The 22,018-nt window shown below is 40.1% G+C and overlaps 1 protein-coding gene across 4 annotated transcripts in view; it reads left to right on the top strand.

The window, feature by feature from the left end:
• Nucleotides 1–22,018, top strand: part of ANKRD44 (ankyrin repeat domain 44) — a 373,968-nt gene that overhangs the window by 200,928 nt on the left and 151,022 nt on the right. For all 4 annotated transcript variants that reach the window (XM_064286864.1, XM_064286862.1, XM_064286865.1 and 1 more), the window contains 2 exons: nucleotides 1,037–1,115; nucleotides 14,031–14,101. In XM_064286864.1, the coding sequence (XP_064142934.1) occupies nucleotides 1,037–1,115; nucleotides 14,031–14,101 (150 nt within the window). The remainder of the gene's footprint in view (nucleotides 1–1,036; nucleotides 1,116–14,030; nucleotides 14,102–22,018) is intronic.

Here is a 22,018-nt window from a genome sequence, read left to right on the forward strand (position 1 = left end):
GGTAGTAGTATCTACCTCAGTTCTCACTTTAAATGTCAACATCCCTCAGAAGGGCCTTAACAACCACTTGAATGAGTCTAGTTCCCATCCTTTTAGTCACTTGATTCAATTAGCCTGTTTTAATTTTGTCACAGACTTTATCACCATCTGAAATAATTTTATGTATTTATTTGTTTCCATGACTATTGTTGGCTTCCCAATGAAATGTAAGCTTCATGAGGGCAGAGACTAGCCTTTCCTGATTCCCTCTCTATCCCCAGAATCTGGTTCCTAGCACATTTGGTGAGTATTACCTGACTGGGGAGTTGTCCACCAGTTACTAGTTGCCTTCAAATCGACTCCAACTTGTGGCGACTCCATGTGTGTCAGAGTAGAACTATGCTCCGTAGGGTTTTCAGTGATTAATATTTTGGAAGTAGATTTCCAGTCTTTCCACTTTCCAAGGTGCCTTTGGGTAGACTGAAACCGCCAACCTTTCAGTTAGCAGCTAAGAAGGTTGACTATACCACTCAAGGACTCCTGGGGAGTGGTCTAGGCAAGAGATAATGGGAATAAAAAAAAAAAAAAAAGGGAAGAGAGAGGAGAAAATGATTGTACTTCTGCTTACTGTTCTTATGAAAAATTTCCAGTGTGTTTCCTTAGAAAATAACTCATTGAAAGCTTTGAACTATGCTGCTAAGGTAGGTAGGAAGGTTTTATTTGTTTTTTTCTTCTTTTTACCATACAGAAGGTTTGAAAATAAATTGAAATTCATCATCCAGTGTGCAGTGGTCCACCCTTGACCTCAGCAGAGCTTTGGTAAAAGGAGCAATGAGGAAAATACCATGTATAGACACAGAAAATGGAATGTTTCATACATGTGAATGTTGGGTATGCTAGGAGAAAATGTATAACCAGAACTCACCTGAGTAGGTGTTTGGTCTTTTACTCTCTTCCACAAACATTAACCTCAGAGTGAGTGACACGTCTTACTATGTCTTCTAAAGGCATCTCCAGCTGACGCTGACATATGCATCTTTGATGTTGTTTGTTTTAGGATTCTGAGAAGCGGACCCCGCTTCATGTGGCCGCGTTTCTGGGAGATGCAGAGATCATTGACCTCCTGATTCTGTCAGGTAAATAACCACTGTGCTCAAAAGTCAACTGCAGATAAAATTTAAATGACCAATTTACTAGGTTAACTACTATAATGATCCCAAATAAAATGTCTTTATTTATGCTTATAGAAGTTTATTTGATCATTGATTTTATCAGTATATGAAAGATAATGCAAGAAGTTGTTCTTATTGAAATATGACCTCTCCATTAAAACTTTTACATTGTTTTGAAAATCTGATTCCTGATTGATTAATCAGGCCCAGCATTGTAGATAAATTCAGTACATTTTGATATCTTTTAATTGTAAAAAAAAAAAAGCTGGTTCCTTAAGGTCTACATATACCATGGGTTGCCAGAAGAATGAACAAATCTGCCTTGGGAAAAGTACAACCAGAATGCTCCTTAGAAGCGAGGTTGGCGAGACCGTCTCACATTCTTTGGGCATGTTATCAGGAGGGACCAGTTCCGGGAGGACACCATGCTTGGTAGAGAGTCATGGAAAGAGAGAGAAACCCTCAGCAAGATGGACTGACACGGTGGCTGCAACAATGGGCTCAAACAGCAATGATTATGAGGATGGCACAGGACCAGGCAGTGTTCTGTTGTACATGGGGTCACTATGAGTCAGAACCAGCTCGATGGCACCTAATAACAACAACAAGGTCTACATGAACACACACATATATGTGTGTGTATATGTATTTGTGTGTATGTGAGTATATATACATATTTAAATTATGCTGTAACAATACTATATTTTGTTTAGGATACATGACTATGTCATAAAAATATAAAAACATAGATGGAAAAGAAACATGTCAATTTCTGAATAGTGGTTGCCTCTGAGGAGTCAGAGTGAATGAGATGTCAACTTGGAAGGATATAAATGGACTATAAATCTCTATACAGTATTTTACTTATTTAAAAAAAAAAAATAGAAGTAAATGTGGCAACCATGTTAAATCTGGTTTGTGTGTACATTGGTGTTTATTATATCATTCTCTTTCTATTTTCATGTATTTTAGGTATTTCATTGTATTTAAAAATGCCAGTGCTTTCATTTTTGGATCCTGTATGTTCAGTACATCTCACCAAACAGGTTTCTAAAACCAGTAGTGCTTTCTCCCTTAAGTGTTTGCTAGACAAATCCCTGAAATGAATCTGAGCACATGCAGGCGTCTAGTTGTAGATTGTGTGCAGACAGGCTGTCTTCCTTCCTCTTCCTTTTTTGTTTGGGGAGATTCAAATCTGGAGGAAATGCATCTGCCCACAGAGCATGCAAAAGACCTGTAATAAGATTGTGCCTTTTGTTTGCAGTAGTGAAGGAGAACTGTAGAATTTATGCAAAGGTAGGAGCTGATACATGTATTCAAACGGATGTGAAGAGAGCATTGTGGAAAGGAAATAAGACCTGTATGCTATGATATGCAAGGAAGATTCACATTGCCCTAATTTTTGTTGTTTTTGTGTTCTTGAAGTGGGTTTTGTCCAAGAAACGAGTGTTCTTTGCCTAAAATGTATGTGCCCCATGCTCTTGACAGTCACATAGATCCAGTGTGGCATTTCTCGTGCTCTCAAGAACAGGCCTTTCTTCTAACAATCTAAAAATGTTGCAGGGTTGGTCCAAACAAACATGTATTGTTAGATGCTGGTCCAAACAAACATGTATTGTTAGGTGCTGGCACAGGCTATGACTAAAAGCCAGGGTGCACCTGGCTGGTTGTCCCAGCAGTTGAAAATGGCCCTTGGAAAATTGTAGTCAGAGTCAGTCAGTAGGGGTGTAAAATAAAGAATTCTGTGGTATGACACCTCATGGTCCCAATCAGCTATACCTACCACCCAACTGTTGTATTCAGAGACCTTTTGAATCTAGGAGAAATGTTTGTTTTATGAATGTGTAAACCTAAACTTTGTCTCAGACCCCAACTTTTTCTTCCTACATCTGAAAGGGAAGGTTTTAATTCTGCAGCATTAAGTTGACCCACTCATTTTCCTCAGGCGTTTGGGAGCTGGTGATTATTTGAGAAATGTGGTCTCCCATTGGTGCCGTGGTGGCACAGTGGCTAAGTGCTTGGCTTCTAACCAAAAGGTAGGCAGTTTGAACCCAACTGCAGCACAGGGAGAAAGATGGCACAGTCTGCTTCCATAAAGATGTACAGCCTTGGAAACCCTATGGGGCAGTTCTGCCCTGTCCTGTAGGGTTGCTATGAGTAGGAATCTTTTTTTTTTTTTTGGTTTCACATCACCCTTACATGGGCGTGGAATCCACCAGCCTGTCTTTAACTTTGGCTAATTCAAAGGAGCTGGAAGAGGCTTGGTGGTTTCATGTATCTTGACCTGTACACCTGTTTGGTCTTGGAATTACACAGCTGTTAATCTCTCTAGTATAATTTTGGGTAACAGTTGCTGTAGAATTTCTCCTCTCCTCATCAAATTAGGAAGACTTTGGGCATGGGAGAGAAAGGAAGAAATCCTTCAGAAATTTTATTCAACTGTGGAAACTAAAGCATACTCTTGCAATTTGCATGGCTTTTATTTTCTCTGAAGGATCCTTTATCCAATTTGTATATTATGTTCCTAAAGAAATATCATTGCAAGAGCACGGTGGTTTCATCTCTGAGCTTGCATCTGGCAGCTGACCCTTGAGGGAATCCAACCAAACTGTTTTCCAGTTTCATAATGAATAAGGTGCTAATGATTACCATGTTGACAAATAATCTGGCCCTGCCAGAACAGCCCATTACAGTTGTATTCTCTATTGTTGTATTAACTTACAGAGCATAGTGTAGCCCAAGCCCGCCAAATTCCTGCTGACATTATCTCCTGTTAGCCAGGCTGTGGAATCCTGAATGCCTCTGAGCAGACAGAGAGGACAAGGTCTTACAGAGGGATTCAGGTCTTGCAAATTTCACCTTCTTATAACTGCCAGTCCACGTTCTGGCTGTATTTTTCCCTGTGACTGTAGCTTCTGTTTGGGAACTAACCAAGTCAGGATTAAGACAGAAAGAAGTTCAAGCGCTTGTTAAGTCATTTCAGGGAGATGTGTGAGTAAGATCAATGTGAACCAATCAGTGGTTAAGACTTTAGAGACTAAGATTGAGATGTAAGAAGCAGAGCAGACAGTAAATGACCACTAACAATATCCAATAGAAAAACTCTAGACATGAGATGTGAGAGTCCTGGGTTGGTGGAAGACAACTGGAAGTACGTCCTTTGATCATGGGGTGTTTGTGGGGTGTAGTTACTAGTAAAAAATATAAATTTATTAAAACTTATGCCACCAATCAAGTGGTTTTCCTACTAAATGATTTCCTGCGATTTTCCAAAATGTGGCAAATGGCCTCCAGAGCCAGGTACATCATTCTTTTGATTTCCTTATGCATGACGAATATCCATCCTTTGAAGAAGGATTTCATTTTTTTGTAGTATGATTACAAAGTAATGAGCCATTTTCTCATGGGTGTATAAAGTGGCTCTAAAAGCAACTCCAGGGGGAGTTTCAAAAATGTTTTAAGTAATTGCCACATACTTGGAATTATCATACAGTCTGCCAAGGTACTAACTGTGAAGGAGAGTGCTCCTGTGCTGTGATAAGACTTGGCATGTTTGTTAAAGAAAAAATCCATAATAATCTGATCTCATTGTATTATAATCACATTTGATATGGTTTTTCTTTCGTATTTATTTCTACAATTAAAAGTTAAAATTTCGATAAACCCAAACTGAAAAATAAGTTTTACTCTTTGGTGTCTGTAAGATTTTCCCTGGCCCACCTTTCTCACACCACTTCTTTTCTTTTCCTTCTACCTCTTACTAGATGACGAGGCTAACCTGAAAACCAAACCCATTGCCATAGAGTCAATTCCGACTCAGAGTGACTCTATAGGACAGAGTATAGCTGCCCCATAGGGCTTCCAAGGAGCAACCGGTGCATTCGAACTGCCAGCCTTTTGGTTAGTGGCCGAGATCTTAACCACTGTGCCACCAGGGCTCCATGATAAGGCTAAGAGAACAGAAATTTTGCCTCTGGAAAATATGCTCAGAATTTCTTTTATTTCTGACCTCTATGAAAATAAAATTAACAGGTAATACGGATAAGATGAAGAACACAATTTGTGGTTGGAGTTTGCACTTGGTGTTTTTTGGTCGCGCCTTTATTTCTGAAGAATCAGAATGGGCTAGCACTTGTTTTCAGGTTTAAGCTTTAATAAAATGTCCTTGGGTAAAAAGCATTTGCCTTTAAATCATTACATATGCAGACCATGTCCTTCAGTGCACAATGGAGCCTGACAGGCAGGTAAATAACATGAAGCTTCCTTTAGAAAAACTGGTTATAAATATTCAATCCAGAGCCATGTCAGAGGCTCCCTCTGACATATAAACAAGATGCTGGTATAGCCACATAGGAGGAGGCTGAGGAAGCCAGCAGCAGAAGATGACGATGGAATGCAGCACGGACCTCTGTTCAGATAACTCTGATTTTGTAATAATAATTTTTGTTTTGGGGGGAAAGACTTGGTTTCCCTGGCTGCTGCCTACTTGACCTTTTGAGGAGGACAAGTGGAGGAATGGAGGGCTTAAAGAGTATCTGCAAGAAGCCATACCCTACATTTCTAATTATATTTAAATTCCTCAAGTGATTCTGAAACAGCTCAAAAACACTGCTGGTGCTGCTACACACTGGGTGTTGTTGCTCTGTGAGGCCCAGCGTGCTTTGCAGCATAATTACCTGTCAGTACATGTTTCTCTTGGAAGAATCTTAATATTAAAAACTACATTTGGATCTGCATAAAACTAAAAATTTCTAGAATATACAAGTAATAATAAAAGAAATAACAATTGTTGTTAGGTGCCCTGAAGTCAGTTCTGACTCGTAGCGACCCTGTGTATAACAGAAACACTGCCTGTCCTGCGGCATCCTCACAGCGGTTGCTATGTTTGAGCCTATGGTTCTAGCCACTGTGTCAGTCCATCTCATTGAGGGTATTCCTTTTTCTCACTGACCCTTTACTTTACCAAGCATGATGTCCTTCTCCTGGGACTGGTCCCTTCTGATAACATGTCCAAAGTACATGAGACAAGGTCTTGCCATCCTTGCTGCTAAGGAGCATTCTGGCTGTACTTTTTCCAAGATAGATTTGTTCATTCCTCTGGCAGTTCATGGTATATTCAATATTCTTCGCCAACACCATAATTCAAAGGCCTCAGTTCTTCGGTCTTCCTTATTCATTGTCCAGCTTTCATATGCATATGATATGATTGAAAATACCATGGCTTGGGTCAGGCGCACCTTAGTCCTCAAAGTTACATCTTTGCTTTTTAACACTTTAAAAGAGGTCTTTTGTAACAGATTTGCCCCGTGCAATATGGTGTTTGACTTCTTGACTGCTGCTTCCATGGCCATAGATTGTGGATCCAAGTAAAATGAAATCCTTGACAACTTCAATCTTTTGTCCATTTATAATATTGTTGCTTTTTGGTCCGGTTGTGAGGATTTTTGTTTTCTTTATGTTGAGGTGTAATCCATACTGAAGGCTGTAGTCTTTGATTTCCATCGGTAAGTACTTCAAGTCCTCTTTACTTTCAGCAAGCAAGGTTGTGTCATCTGCATATTGCAGGTTGTTAATGAGTCTTCTTCCAATCCCGAAGTGGTGTTCTTCGTCATATAGTTCCGTTTCTCAGATTATTTGCTCAGCATAGAGATTGAATAAGTATGGTGAAAGGATAGAACACTGACACACACCTTCTCTGATTTTAAACCATGCAAATCCGCTTGTTCTGTTCAAATGACTACCTCTTGGTCTGTGTACAGGTTCTGCATGAGCACAATTAAGTGTTCTAGAATTCCCATTCTTTACTAAGTTATCCATAATTCATTATGATCCACCCGTCGAATGCCTTTGCATAGTCAGTAAAACACAGGTAAACATCTTTCTGGTATTCTCTGCTTTCAGCCAAGATCCATCTGACATGAGCATTGATATCCCTCATTCCCCACCGTCCTCTTCTGAATCTGGCTTGAATTTATGGTAGGTCCCTGTCAATGTACTGTTGCAACCGCTTTTGAAAGATCTTCAGCAAAATTGTACTTGCCTGTGATATTAATGATATTGCTTGATAATTTCTGCATTTTGTTGGATGCCATTTCTTTGGAATGGGCACTAATATGGATCTATTCCAGTCAGTTTCCAGGTAGCTGTCTTTCCAATTTCTTGGCATAGGTGAGTGAGCACTTTAAGTGTTGCACCCATTTGTTGAAACATCTCGATTGGTATTCCGTCAATTCCTGGAGCCCTGTTTTTTGCCAATGCCTTCAGTGAAAAAAAAAGAAAAATTTTTTTTTTTTTTTCAGTGCAGCTTGGGCTTCTTCCTTCAGTACCATTGGTTCTTGATCATATGCAACCTCCTAAAATGGTTGAATGTCCACCAGTTCTTTTCGATACAGTGACTGTGTATTTCTTTCAATTTCTTTTGATGCTTCCTGCATCGTTCAGTATTTTCCCCGTAGAATCCTTCAATACTGCAACTTGAGGCTTGAATTTTTTCTTCAGTTCTTTCAGCTTGAGAAATGCTGAGCATGTTCTTCCCTTTTGGTTTTCTAACTCCAAGTCTTTGCATGTTTCATTATAATATTTTATTATGTCTTCTCAAGCTGCCCTTTGAAATCTTCTGTTCAGCTCTTTTAAGTCATCATTTCTTCTGTTTGCGTTAGCTACTCTACATGCAAGAGGAAGTTTCAGAGTCTCTTCTGATATCCACTTTGGTCTTTTCTTTCCACTGCTATTCATAAGTTTTCACTGGCCAATTTTTTTAGAAGTAGATTGCCAAGTCCTTCTTCCTAATCTGTCTTAGTCTAGAAACTCCTCTGAAATCTCTCTACTGTGAGTGACCCTGCTCGTATTTGAAGTACCGGTGCATAGCTTCTAGCATCCCAGGAACATGGAGCCACCACAGTACAACAAACTGACAGACGAGTAGTGGAAATAATAACACAATATAAATATATTATAATATAAAAACAATAATAGAAAAACGGAGGAAATAGGCAAAGAATACAAACAAGCAATTCTCAGAAACTAAATTACAAATGGCCAGTAAATATTTTTAGAAGATCCCCAACCTCATATTAAACAGGAAAATGAAAAATAAGATGTTGTTTTTTTTTTTTCCCGATGAGATTTGCAAAATTTTAAATGACTAATAATATCAAGTGTTGGTGAGAGTGTGGGGAAACTAAATAACCTTATACACTGTTGGCAAGTGTGCATGGCAGCACACTTTGGGGGATTGACAGTATTTATGGAAAACAAAAGTGTACATTCTTGATGACCCAGAAAGTCCATTTCTAATAGTCTATCATAGACAAATACATCCATTCCTCGTTTAGTGATATGTTTAGGTTCCAAAGACCAGGTCATTATATGAAATTGGCATTATGCAAAAATGGAGGATGACTACATTATTACAAAGCAACCAAATTACATCATTACATAATTACCAAACCACTGAGGATCATGGCCCAGCCAAGTTGACACACAACCTTAACCATCACAGCCAGTTTTACTTTGGTGTTCCTGACTGTCAGACATACATCATTAATACACAAAATAGTCAGACAGTAAACTTTTTCCTACCATCGTGAATGCGAGATATCAGATAACGAGCTAGTAGATAAGTGAGGAGTAGTTGTACTTGCACATTTGCACAAGGATTCATTTAATGTATGTTCATAATAGAAATGTTTAAATAGTGAAATATTGTAAGCAATTTAAATACCCATCAGTAGAGAGAATGCATGAAAAATATGGTATATTTATATGGTGGAATAAAATATAAAGGAATGGACTTATTCTGTAAGTACCCACCCACTTGGATAGATATGAAAAAATATATTGAGTGAAACAAGCAAATTTGGAGTATCAATACAATATGATACACTTATGAAAAAATGTACTTATAAAACAGTGGTATACATTTTCTTTTAAAAGCTGTCATGCAACATTTTAAATATACAAAAAAGAATAACACAATGAACACTGTTGTACTTGCCACCCAACTTAATTCTCTGATTTTCTAAGGGTATATGTATTTGCATATGACACATAAAAGCAACTAGACTCAGAGTGGTGACTAACTTGAGGTAGTGGGGAGAGTCCAGCATTGGGTGTAATAATCAAAGGAACTTTAATTAAATTTGTAAGGATCTACTTTTTCAAAAAGAAGAATGCATTCATTTATTACTTGTGTGATCAAAGAATTAAGTAAAATAGGTTTGTTGCTGTTCATTGTGATAGGCAAATTTTTATAGTTTCGGTCTTACCTAGTTGCGACAATAATTCTGGGTCTCTCTTTCAACCAGACAGCATCCTTGAAATAAAATGAGTTGCCTTCAAGTTGATTCCACCTCATGGTGACCCCATGTGTGTCAGAGTAGAACTGTGCTCTATAAGGTTTTCAATGGCTGAATTTTTGAAAGTAGGTCACCAGGCCTGTCTTCTGGGGTGCCTCTGGGTCGACTCAAACCATCCTTGTGGCTGGCAGCAGAGCATGTTAACTGTTTGTACACCCCAGGGACTCCTTTTGACGCTTAGCACACCCAAACTGGCTTTAGCTTGGTGCTTATTGAGGTTTGGGACTTGAGCCTTCTCAGGTGAGCTGCCTGGCTAGAGTTACTGAAATTAGGATTCAAATAATTTTCAAACAATTTATCAGTGACTTTCAACCTTGACAGCATATTGTAATAAACTGGGAGCCTGGGGGGCCCTCAAAAAAGTATTGTACCTGGCCCCATCTCAAAACCAATAAAATTAGAGCTGGAAGTGGGGACAGGAATTCTAGCTCTCTTTGCTTTTAGGAATTATTATGTCTTTGTTTTCTATAATTAATATTGTTGATGGTATTTGTTTTTCTTCAGTTAAAGAAAAGAAAAATAGTGTAAATTCTATGATGTGTTATTTTCTTTTAGCTGGTGCTTAAACCAAACTTCCAGCTCACTTTTACCCGTGAAAGCCTCCTGCTGCCTTTTTAGAAGGCTCCTAGTTTTGCACTGCCAGCTGACCTTGGCTCCATGATTAGTCAGCCCCTGCTTCCACTTGACTTTCTCAGCCTCTGTCCCTGAGATACTTCCTTTGTACTTCCCTTCCTCAGCCTCACTTTCTAGGTTCTTTGATTCATCCTTCCACTCTTTTCTCTCCTGGGCTTTGTTCCTCATTGTCCAAAGGCTGAAATGTTTTTGCTGATCACTGCAGTCGAGTTGATTCTGACTCATGGCTACCCATGTACCATAGAATGAGATGGCGCCCAGTCCTGCACCATCTTCACGATTGTTGGTATGCTCGAGTCCGTTGTTGTGGCTACTGTGTACTTTGAGTACTATCCAACCTAGGTGGCTCATCTTCCAGCACTATATCAGACAATATTTTGTAGTGATCCATAGGGTTTTCATTTGCTTTTGGAAATAGATTGCCAGGCCTTTCTTCCTACCCTGTCTTAGTCTGGAAGCTCCCCTGAAACCTATGCACCATGGGTGACCCTGCTGGTATTTAAAATACTGGTGGCATAGCTTCTAGCATCATAGCAACGTGCAAGCCACCACAGTAAGACAAACTGACAGATGGGTGGTGGAGGCTGAAATAAGCTCCTTTTATTACATCTGCAAAGATATTGTACATTTTATCTCCTTTTGCCTGTTTGTAACTCTTTTATGAAACTTTCCATCTCTAACCAGAAGAAGCAAAACCCAGAACCTCTACAAAGGAAACTCATACTGGGTATCGCAGTGGCTCAGAAGTAGACTAGTGAGCTTGTGATTGTGGAGAATTGTTGAGATGTCACTGAAGGAGAGCGTATGCTGCTTTCCCATGAATCTGTTCAGCCACGGCACTTCGGCTCCATGAAAGTGATGTGGCTCACAGGGACTTGAGCATGGGCACATTTCTGAGTGTGAGCTGGTTCGGACACGTGCTTGAGCCTCTCTGTCCTCCTCATAGTGTGAGGGAACTATGAGCAATCCACATTGGTTTAATGTCTGTATTCAAAAGCTCCATGGAAGCTGGCTTCTTCCTACCAAAATATCTAGCTAGTCCCTCAGAAATATTTGGGATTCTGATTTGTTTGAAATCTAACTGGCATCTAGTATGAATTCATTGGAAGGTTGTTCACTTCTAATAGTTTGCCAAGGGTTTTGTGGTATATATATATGTGTGTGTGTGTATATATATATGTATATAGATAGATAGTGGCAGTGTATATATGTGTGTGTGTGTGTATATATACACACACACACACATATATACACACTGCAGTGCAGTTGATTACTTTTGTGTGGCCTTTCTAGCCATGGTCTTATAACTCCCACTCAGGTGATTGAGCAGGACTGTGTGATAGGGTAATTGTGGCCCACCAAGGGGGTTGGTCATTTGCCTTAAAATATAGCCAATTCCAGAGCAGAGAGGAGGATCCTACCATCACCAAGGAAGACCAACCAGGAGTGGAGATTGCGTCCTTTAGACCCAGAATCTCTGCACCGAGAAGCTACTGGAAGCAGGAAACCAAGAGAAAGAGAGCAAGCTATAATCCTGAAGACGGTGAGAAGCAGAGACCCAGCAGCAGGAGACAGCACAGTAGGCTTCCCAGCCCATGGAGAGACAAAGCTGAGTGCCTGTGGGGACAGACCTAGGGCCAGGGAGAGGCATGCCCACTGGCACAGTTGAGAAGAGGCTGTCCGGATGGAAGAACTGTATCCTGAGTGTTCCTGAGCCTGAAATGCAACTGTTACTTCCCTAATAAACCCCATAATTATGAGTATGGTCTGTGAATTCTGTGTGGCCATTGCAATGAATTATCCGACCCAAGAGAGAAGTAGAGAGTGCTGTGCAACGGATGGTTGATGTCAAAATTAATAAAGATGGCAGAGAGAGAAGGCTTGTCTGGCCTCCACTTCATGGAAGTCGGCTTTGTGCTGTTGATCTTGGTTATCCTTCCCCCTCGTGGAGTTAGAGGAGGCTTGTCTGTCCTCCATTTCATGGAAGTCAGCCTTGTGCTGTTGATCTTGGTTCTCCTTTCCACTTGTGGGGTTGGAGAAGGTCAGTGACCTCCCCCATGCCGTTTTTACACATACATATACATTTAATGATCAAAAATAAAATTATATATCTGATTATATGTATGTATATATATATATGGTTATATAAAAAAAAAAAGCCAAAACCTGCTGCCGTCGAGTCGATTCCAACTTATAGTGACCCTATAGGACAGAGTAGAACTGCCCCATAGAGTTTCCAAGGAGCGCCTGGTGGACTTGAACTGCCGATCTTTTACGTATCTACATGGTTGTACGTATATACATATATGTGTGTGTGTATATATATATAAAAACATATATACCCAGTGCCTGGGTTACAACCATCTGACTTATGGACAACTCATACTTAAGAACAGACTGCCATAAAGCCTATTATATTAAAAATTTGAGTTAAATACAATAACGAATGCATGTACCACTTTGTGATGCTCATGACAACATTGCATGGTTTGATAGTGTTTCTTAAGTACTTTATGTGCATAGAAAGGTAAAATATATGCTATATACTAAGACAAACAATTGACACTAAATAAGAACTGTATGTACTTGTTCTGACTTAACTACAAATTTGACTTAAAGACAGGCTTGGGAATGGCTATTGTACGTAACCTGGGAACTGCCTATACAGTGAAACCTGGGAGAACTGGAAATCAATGGTACTGCCTTGTTTTTCCGGGCGTAGCAAGTTTTCTGCCTTTGACAGGCGTAGCTTACCACGTTTCTATTGCTCTCTGTTAGTGGACAATATTTGAGTTTTCTTTCTCTGACAGGCTCCCACCTTACACACGTTCTGGTTTTTACAGGTTTTAATGCGTGCATGTATATGTATGTATATGCATGTATGCATATATATGTGTGTATATATATGTATACAGCCATGTACCGCATAACATGCGTTTGGGTGACATCCAACCACATATATGTCTGTGGTCCCATAGGTTATAATGTTGTTGTTGTTAGGTCCCACTGAGTCAGTTCCAACTCATAGCGACCCTGTGTACTACAGAACAAAACACTGCCTGGTCCTGTACCATGCCTGCAGTTATTATGCTTGAGCCCATTGTTGCAGCCATTGTGTCAGTCCATCTCATTGAAGGTCTTCCTTTTCTTCGCTGACCTTTTACTATACCAAGCATAGTGTCCTTCTCCAGGGACTGATCCCTCCTGATAACATAAGGTTATTACAAGGTTATAATAGAGTTCTGAAATCCCAATCAGACAATGGGACGTAGAGACATAACACTTAAGAAACAGTTCCAAACGCTGCAGTGTTTTCATGAGCATCACAAAATAGTGTGTGCATTCGTTATCATGAACCATTGTACTTAATTCAAATGTTTACTGTAATAGACTTCATGGCAGTCTGTTCTTAAGTATAACTTGTCTGCGAGTCGGATGTTCATAACGAGCGGACTCCCTGTGTGTAATATGGTGTTCCCACACGTTCAAATCACATGATGTCCTCATGACACTATATATATATAAAATGTTCAGGAATATATACATATTTTCCTGAAAAATTCTTCATTTATCAGAACCTATATTTCTGTAGTCCTAGAGTACCTCTGGTTTCTTTAACGCTCCTGTGTCTCCTATCCAAATGAGGGACCCTGCATCTCACATATAGCCTTTACCCAAATCTGTGACATTCTCAGCTGTCGTCCTTGCTCCCTCTACTGTGCCGGGTGTCTCATCCCATTCAGTGGCTAGAAAGCCTATGGGTGACACACAGAAAATGAAAGGGTAGTAGTGTACCAGGCAAACGGGAGCAAGATACAGCATTTCACTTAATATCAGCATTGCTTTCCTTAAGTCTGAAATGCCTCTAACCTGTGCCATTTGGTTCCAGGAGCTCGTGTAAATGCCAAGGACAACATGTGGCTGACCCCACTGCACCGGGCTGTTGCCTCCAGAAGTGAAGTGAGTGATATCTTATTTAATCTGGTACCTCCTATCCCTAGAAAGAAAAGAATTATTTCTGCAGAATTAGGGATCCTTGCTGATAAGCAAAAGGCCCTTGTCTTAAATGCAGGAGAGTTACCAAAAATGAGCAGCTGTTAATTCGAACATCTCCTACGTGCCAGACATGGTACTGAACGTTCCTGGGATAGACCACATGATTCTTGACTTCAGTGAGTTCTCGATCTGATCAGGGAGGCACATGGGTAAGCAGATCAGTACGCTATCATAATTAAGTTGAAGGAGGAAGCCACTACCTACTTGAGTAGAGGAAGTCTTCTAAGAAGAGATGTCAGTTGAGCTGGTCCTTGAAGGATGAGTAGGGACTCCCAGGCCTGGAGAAGTGAGGGCTGAGGCAAGGGGATGAACATGCTAGAGGACAAGACTATGGGAATAAATGAATGGGGGGCTCAATTGGACATAACTGTAACATGGGAGTGTAATGGAAGCTAGGTCTGATGGTAGAGGCTGGACCAAATCACAGAGGGCCTGGTGTCTTCTGAGCTGTGGGGGGAGTGGTCACAGCAGAGGAGTGATGAAGTTAGATCAGGGTTTTATAAAGACCACTGTGGTAGCAGCAAGGAAATGGGCTGGCAGGAAGGGATTCCAGGCAGAGGCACCCACTGCAAGGCCAAGGAGGCCTGAATAGGTAGAGATGGGAGGAGCATGGAGAGGCATCAGTGATTTGAGAGAAAATTTGAGGTAAATTTGACAGGATTTGGTACCTTGTGAGGGTGAGGTGGAAAAGAAGATGGGTGAGTAGTGACACTGTTAACTTAGAAGGCACAGAGACAGAGGAGCAGGAGGCAGAAAGCCAGCTGGTTCTGTTTAAGCATGCTGAGTTTGGTACACATGTCACTAGAATGGAAGCTCCATGAGGGTGAGGATCTGTGTTTTGTTCCCTGATGTACCCCAAACCTGATACATTGCAGGTGTTCAATAAATAATTTGTCATTGAATGCTGGAAATTCAGGTGAAGATGGCTAGTAGACTATTATCTATACAGGTCTAGAGCTCAGGGGACAGGGCAGGTGAGTGCTAAAACCGTGATAAATGGGTCAGCTGGTTCAGGGAGAGTGAAAGGGATGAGAATATGGGTTGGGGGATGGCAGAAAACCCTAGTGAGTATCAGCTGTTATGGATTGAACTGTATCCCCTCAAAATGTGTCCTCAATTTGGCTAGGCCGTGATTTCCAGTGTTGTGCCTTTCCACCATTTTGCTATCTGATGTGATTTTCCTGTGTGTTGTAAATCCTATCTCTATGATGTCAATGAGGCAGAATTAGAGACAGGTATGTTAGTGAGGGAGGACTCAATCTATGAGATTAGGTTGTATCTTGAGTCAATCTCTTTTGAGACATGAAAGAAGCGAGCAGAGAGACAGGAGACCTCCTACCACCAAGAATGAAGAACCAGGAGGGGAGTGCATCCTTTGGACCCCCAGGTCCCTGCACTGAGAAGCTGCTAGACCAGGCAAGATTGATGACAAGGACCTTCCTCCAGAGTCGACAGAGAGAAAACGCCTTCCCCTGGAGCTGGCTGGTGCCCTGAATTCGGACTTCCAGCCTACTAGACTGTGAGAGAATAAACTTCTAGTTGTTAAAGCCGTCCACCCGTGGTATTTATGTTAGAGCAGCACTAGATAACTTAAGACATCAGCCTTGAAGCTTGGTCAGAGGGAAGGCCCACCATTTAGGCATACAAGAAGTTCTAACTTCGTAGACACTTGGCATTTGATGACTGGTCTTTGGTAGCTGATTTTAGTAAGCGAAGCTTCCTCTCCACTACTGAAGAAGGTGATGTTCTCCAGATACATCTCGAGGTAAGAGATGTTACTGAGAATGCATACATGGAAGTCGTAGGTGTCCACGACTATCGTCAGTGTCAGCGTTTCCTCTTTGGCAATTATCTGGAAATTTCAAAATATACTTGGTAGGTGACACTTAGCTTAGTGCCCATAATCTTCCGTGCTGTGCTATGTGATTTGAGTGGGTTTTATTTTGTTTTGTTGAAGAAGTTGATTGTATCCTCTTTCAGAATAGCCCACTGGAATGAGGGAGGTAAATAATCCTAAATTTCCTGACTTAGACCCTGGGGAATCTAGAATCTTCCTCTCATCTCATCAGGGAAACAGGTTCAATGGGCTGCTTTGAGTTTGCGTGACCAGCTTTATGACCCAACATGGAGGGATATTTTGTGGTCTTTTAAGACCACTTGAGCTTTGGTAAATTTCTTTTAATTGTCTCTTGGGAAATACAGGCTTTTATTCCACTTTTAACAAAAACCTAGTCATTTTAGTTAAAGTTTTTTTTTTTTTTACCAAGTACTTCCTATGTGCCAGCCATTGTGCTTGGTGATGGAACTGCAGAGAAAAATAAGACACCTTGTCCCTTCCCCTTATAAAGCTTGTAGTCTAGTTTGAAAGACACACAAAACCAGATAATTCCAGTACTCTGCGACCTTTCCCAAGTGATCTTCATCTTTATTAGCTCAACTAGTGGCAAAGACATCCTCAAAACATCTATTTCCCATCAATCATCAGCTCACCCTCATTATGTATCTTTATTGTATTTGAATTCAGTCAACTCATGACTGATCACCCTTCATAGCTGAGAAAGGCATTATTCCTTCTCCAAGTAACCAGCTCACTCTGCAGTTTTGCTAGGGAAGAAAAAAAATCCCTTGTGGAAGTCTCTTGCCTGGAACAAATTAAACCCAAACAAAGCCTGAATAGGTAGAGATAGGAGCATGTCTTCATACTAATATCTGTCACAGCAAGTGGAAAATTTTCTTATGAAAAGCGAAATTTCTCTAACCATTGTTAAAGCTGTCTGTGCTGTGGACGTTTTTAACTCCAAGTACATGGCTGTGCTATGGAAGTTCCTGTTTCAGATTTCCTTCATTTTTTGATCTCAGTCCTATTGCCTTTATTCTAGGCTTCCCCTAAATAGTAGTTGGGGAAAGGCAAATAGGCCTGACGGAAAAGAACAGAGAAGATTTGGACTGGTATTTGGTTAGCACTTTCCAAGGGGTTGGTATATGGCTTCAGAATGAAAGTTGGCACATCTATCTGTTGCTTAGATTGGCAAGCATCCATATTACTTGCATGAATATGTATTAAAAACTGTTTCTTCATGTAAAGGCTTATAAACTGCCTCAAAGCCCCTTTGCTTCTGAGGATTAGATGATTAATCACTCAGGGTTCAATCAGGGAAGCAGAGCCATGAGAGATATGGAATAAGAGATTTATTATAGGAGTTAGGCCTTAAACAATTGTGCAAGCTGATAAAGAAGTCTATGTAAGACTGTTGCCTCGGTTTTTATGGTGGCCCTGATATCACCAAACGTCAGCAAGGCCGTCAGTTGAAAAGCAAAGCTGGATATGAAACAGGAAGAACAAGGGCAAGTTGCTCTTCCTGCCTCCAACATGGAGGACATGGATAACTTGCAGAAGGAGCTGGCACTGTTCATGTTGGGGCTGCACGCCACCTAACCCAGGAACAGGAAAAATTGGAGGAAGAGTAGCAGGGTCTGAAGAAGCAACAACCTGCGAGCTGCCCTGTGCCAACAGGAGATCCAGCTGATCAGTGACATCACATATAAGCTACAACAGTACCCTCCACACAGGCCAGGCTGTGACTTCATTTATGCTTTCTAAAACTCATGCAGATTTCTATGGCCAACCCTAACAGAGCTTTACAAGGAAGAGAGTTCTGGGAAATGCATTTCAGCTTGGCTAATACAAGGCTGTATTGAAAGTGTTATTCTTTTTTAATTAAAAAGGTCTTCTGTACTATAAACTCCTTGAAATGAATGCCATGTCTGTTACTTACCATTATATTTATAAAATCTAGCCTGGTACTTGGCACATAGAATATGCTCAGTAAAGAACTGTTTGTTTGTTTTAAAGACTGAATTTTCAACTATGATAACATGATTCTCTGTGGATGCCTTCACACATGGAACTAGTATACACCACATTAGAATGCTAGTCTTCCATGCATGTGAAGTAGACTGACTCGAAGTTTATTTATGGGAGTGTGTGCACTAGAAACCAGTTAAGCCATTGGAACCTCCAAAATCAGAACCCCTTTCAAAATTGCATATAATATGACTATCACTATAAGTCAAAATTTGTGAGCCTTCTCTCGATTCAGGCAAAATTTATGGTCAGACTTTTATGCCTGGAAAAATAACATTCATTGCTAAATTCATTTCCCCAGCCTCTTATAGCAACAGAAGTATCAGAGTCATAACATTGATTAAACATCACCCATGTCTAACATGATAAAAAGTACTCAATAAACAAGAAAGTAAATCAAGACATGGTTACACTCCTTGAAAATCTCCCAACACAAGTTGTTTTCTAGAGATAAATTTTGAAGACTTATTTGGTAGCTGATAAGGCTGTGTTTTTTTTTAGTCCTAGGTAATTCCACATTCTCCTCCCATCCTTCTCTCTCGCCAGGTCTCTGAGGCACATTTAGGATTCTCAGGGAGGAAAGAGCTTGGAGCCAAAACAGTATTGTCTTCCTGTCTACTCCCTAGGAGTCCCTGGGTGGTGCAAACAATTAAACACACTCAGCTACTAACCGACAGGTTAGAGGTTTGAGTCCACCCAGAGATGCCTCAGAAGAAAGCCCTGGTGACCTATTTCTATAAAATCAGCCATTAAAAGCTCTATGGAGCACAGCCCTGCTCTGACACTCATGAGGTCACCATGAATTGGAATCGACTGGAAGGCGACTGGTTGTCTACTCCCTAGGGGTTCACTGGCCTCACCCTCCTCTTTCTCAGGCTACTCCCAAGGCTTTGAATAAATGTTAGGGAAACATATTTTGCAATGTTAGATAAATAGATGAGCAAAATTTGGAGCTGCCAGGGAGAATCGTGCGAAGTGTTGTTATGGAATGTTTCGTATTATTTTCCCTGTTTAGCTTATTCTTGTTCCTCTTTATCCCCCCCTCTCTTGGAAAAGAACACTGTAGGGGAAGGAAATTCAACGCATATATACCTGGTGAGTTTAGTGTATGTTTACTGAGCCCACTTCCTGCAAGGCACTGTTAAATATGCCATGGGGGCCTTGAGGGTGTATAAAGTATGGCCTTGGAGGACACAGTACTCATGACTCTTAGGGCAGGCGGCCGGGCATACTGCCCACTGCATACAAATGCCCCTGACCTTTCATAGGCCTTTTTTCTTCCATAATGAGCTGAGAATATTACCAAAAAAAGAAATTGCTGAACTGTTTGCTTCCCTGTTCTAGAGACTATCTTTTTTCATTAGAAAAGTTAAAAACCGTTGTGTCCTGTTTTTGCAATGTGGAATTAAGGATGCTGTGCCCATGTAACTGTTGTCATTGTGAGCATATATTGAGCACTTATTGTGTGCTAGGCAGAATGCTAAATACTTTCTGTGTGTATCCCATTTTAAACTCTGAGCTTCCCTTTGAGATAGCTACTACTATTAATTTAGGAAACATAATCTCAGAGGAGTTAAGTAATGATCCTAAGAAGGAACAGCTAGCACTGAGTGAAGGAGAGTATGACTATGACTAGCCACCGTGATATACTGCTCCACTGAAATCTCGTAGCACTCCTATGTAGATGCCGTTCCAACCAATGAAATGGGTCTGTTTTTGGCTTCTGCGCAGGCAGGAGTCACAATGGGTGTAAGATGTCTCAGAGCAAAGCAGGAAAAGCACTTTACAGCTTAAATTTTAAAAATGTATATTTTCCTCTAAAAAACATTGTCATTATTGTGGGCTAAATGCTAGTAGACAAGAAAATAGGAAAATTATATGAAGGCTAGGATATTATTGCTTTATTTAAATTATTTTTGTGATTATAAAAAAAACTTTATATATAAATCATATCTGGAATGGGAAGAAAGAAGACATTTTAAAATCTGCATTTTATAGATTTAATGTGCATTAAAATCACCTGGGGTGCTTGTTAAAAGTACCTGTTCTAGGACCTCACTCCCAGAGATTCTGATGAAGCCTATAGTCTGGCCCAGGAATCTGCATTTTAAAACAAGAGGATCCTGATGCATGTGGTTTACATACCACACTTTGAGAGCTGAGATTAGAGATTGAGAGTGCTTCAGTGTCTGCCTTTCATGATGTTTAAAGCCAGCACTTCTTGAATAGTTGCATTAGAATTCTTTCATGTCCCAAAGTCTCCAAAGGACCCCTTTTTGTACTACCAGCTCTTAGAAGAATTGTACTGTAATCGTCATTATAATAAAGGCTGTGTTTAGTCTGATGATGGGGGCTTTTAGAGGAACAATCCTATTAACTGAACAAATTGGTTGGGCACTAATTTGCACAATTCTTACAGAATATGAGATTGCTGTGATCAATACAGGATAAAAACCCCAAATGATTACAGTAATGGAGTAAATGGCTTTAGGATTTGAATGCAGCCTCAGGGATGTCAACCTGCAGTAAATGCCCTGTTAATACTTGCAGATTATTGCATACAGAGTTTGCTGATGATTGTAAAATATATTTATTCTGTTGAAATTGGTTGACTATACACTATGTGGAAACCCTGGTGGCATAATGGTTTAAGTGCTACTGCTGCTAACCAAAAGGTCAGCAGTTCAAATCCACCAGGTGCTGCTCCTTGGAAACCCTATGGGGTAGTTCTCCTCTGTCCTACAGGGTCACTATGAGTCAGAATCGACTCAATGGCAATGGTTTTTTGGGGGGTTTTATACACTATATGCAAGCTACCTACCAGATGTGGTGGAGAGGACAAAGTTGAATAAGACTCAGACCCTGGTTTCACAAAATATATGATCTGTGAAATTTGATATTGCTTATGCCTGCAAGGACTATGTATAGCCATAAACAAATATTTTTACATGAGTAGTTTATGGCCACTAAAATTCAATACACATTTTAGAGTTAAAAAACAAACAAAAAAAACAAATACTGAGGACAATAGTTTTTTAAAAAGATGTAAGCTTCCTCTTCTTTCTCATCTTTTCTTTGTGCCATGTTATATGCTTTTCCTTCTCATTACAAGGGTGGGGTGGCCTTTTATAAAAAGGAAAAGTCATAAAAACTGGAAATAAAGTGACTGCAAATGCCATCTCCAATTCCCTCCCCATGTGACATCCCATGACAGTTTCTTTCCACTGTCTATTATTTTTGCATTTTATATCTGCATTTTGTATAATCCAACAAGGCCCACAGTCCTAAGACTAAATGTTAACTGGGCTGATGTCTCCATTGAGGAGAAATGCTGTGATCCTTACTTGCGTTTGTTCATCAATAAAGAAACAAATGCTTTGAAGCAGTGCTATTCAGAGCATGGTCTGCGTACTGGTGTGGGCTGTAAACTGTTGTCTTGCCTGTCTGTGATAAGAGTAAGCATTTAGGAGCTTTTGTCGCAATTTGGTAGAGTAATTTCATATCTGCTAATTTAATAGCAAAAAAAAAAAAAAGCCTAATAATTTGTGTCTTTGTATTTTTTCTTTTCATTATTCTGGTAATTTTTATTGTATTTTACAGAAGTATTGGCCTGCAGTAGATATGAAATAAAAATAATTAAAAAAAAAACCAAACTGGTCCTATTTTGAGAAACACTACTTTTAGTTATCCTTTCTTGATTCAGAAAGTGTTCAGCTTCTCTTCCCCATGTTAGTTTCTTTTGACTTTTTAAATTTCTGTCAGAGCATATTGACAGTAGTTTTTAACCAGAGTGTGATACAGGTGAAGAGAGATTTCTTTTAGTTAGAAAAAAAAAAAAAAATCAATTCCGTAAGTACCCATGAATTCGTTCCCATTAAAATCAGGTTATGAGGCAGAGCCAACATGGTGCTGTAGACAGAAGTACCACACCATCCCTCCACAGCCAGGGGTATATG

Source organism: Loxodonta africana, chromosome 6 (genome assembly GCF_030014295.1).
Source record: "Loxodonta africana isolate mLoxAfr1 chromosome 6, mLoxAfr1.hap2, whole genome shotgun sequence".
Taxonomy (NCBI): domain Eukaryota; kingdom Metazoa; phylum Chordata; class Mammalia; order Proboscidea; family Elephantidae; genus Loxodonta; species Loxodonta africana.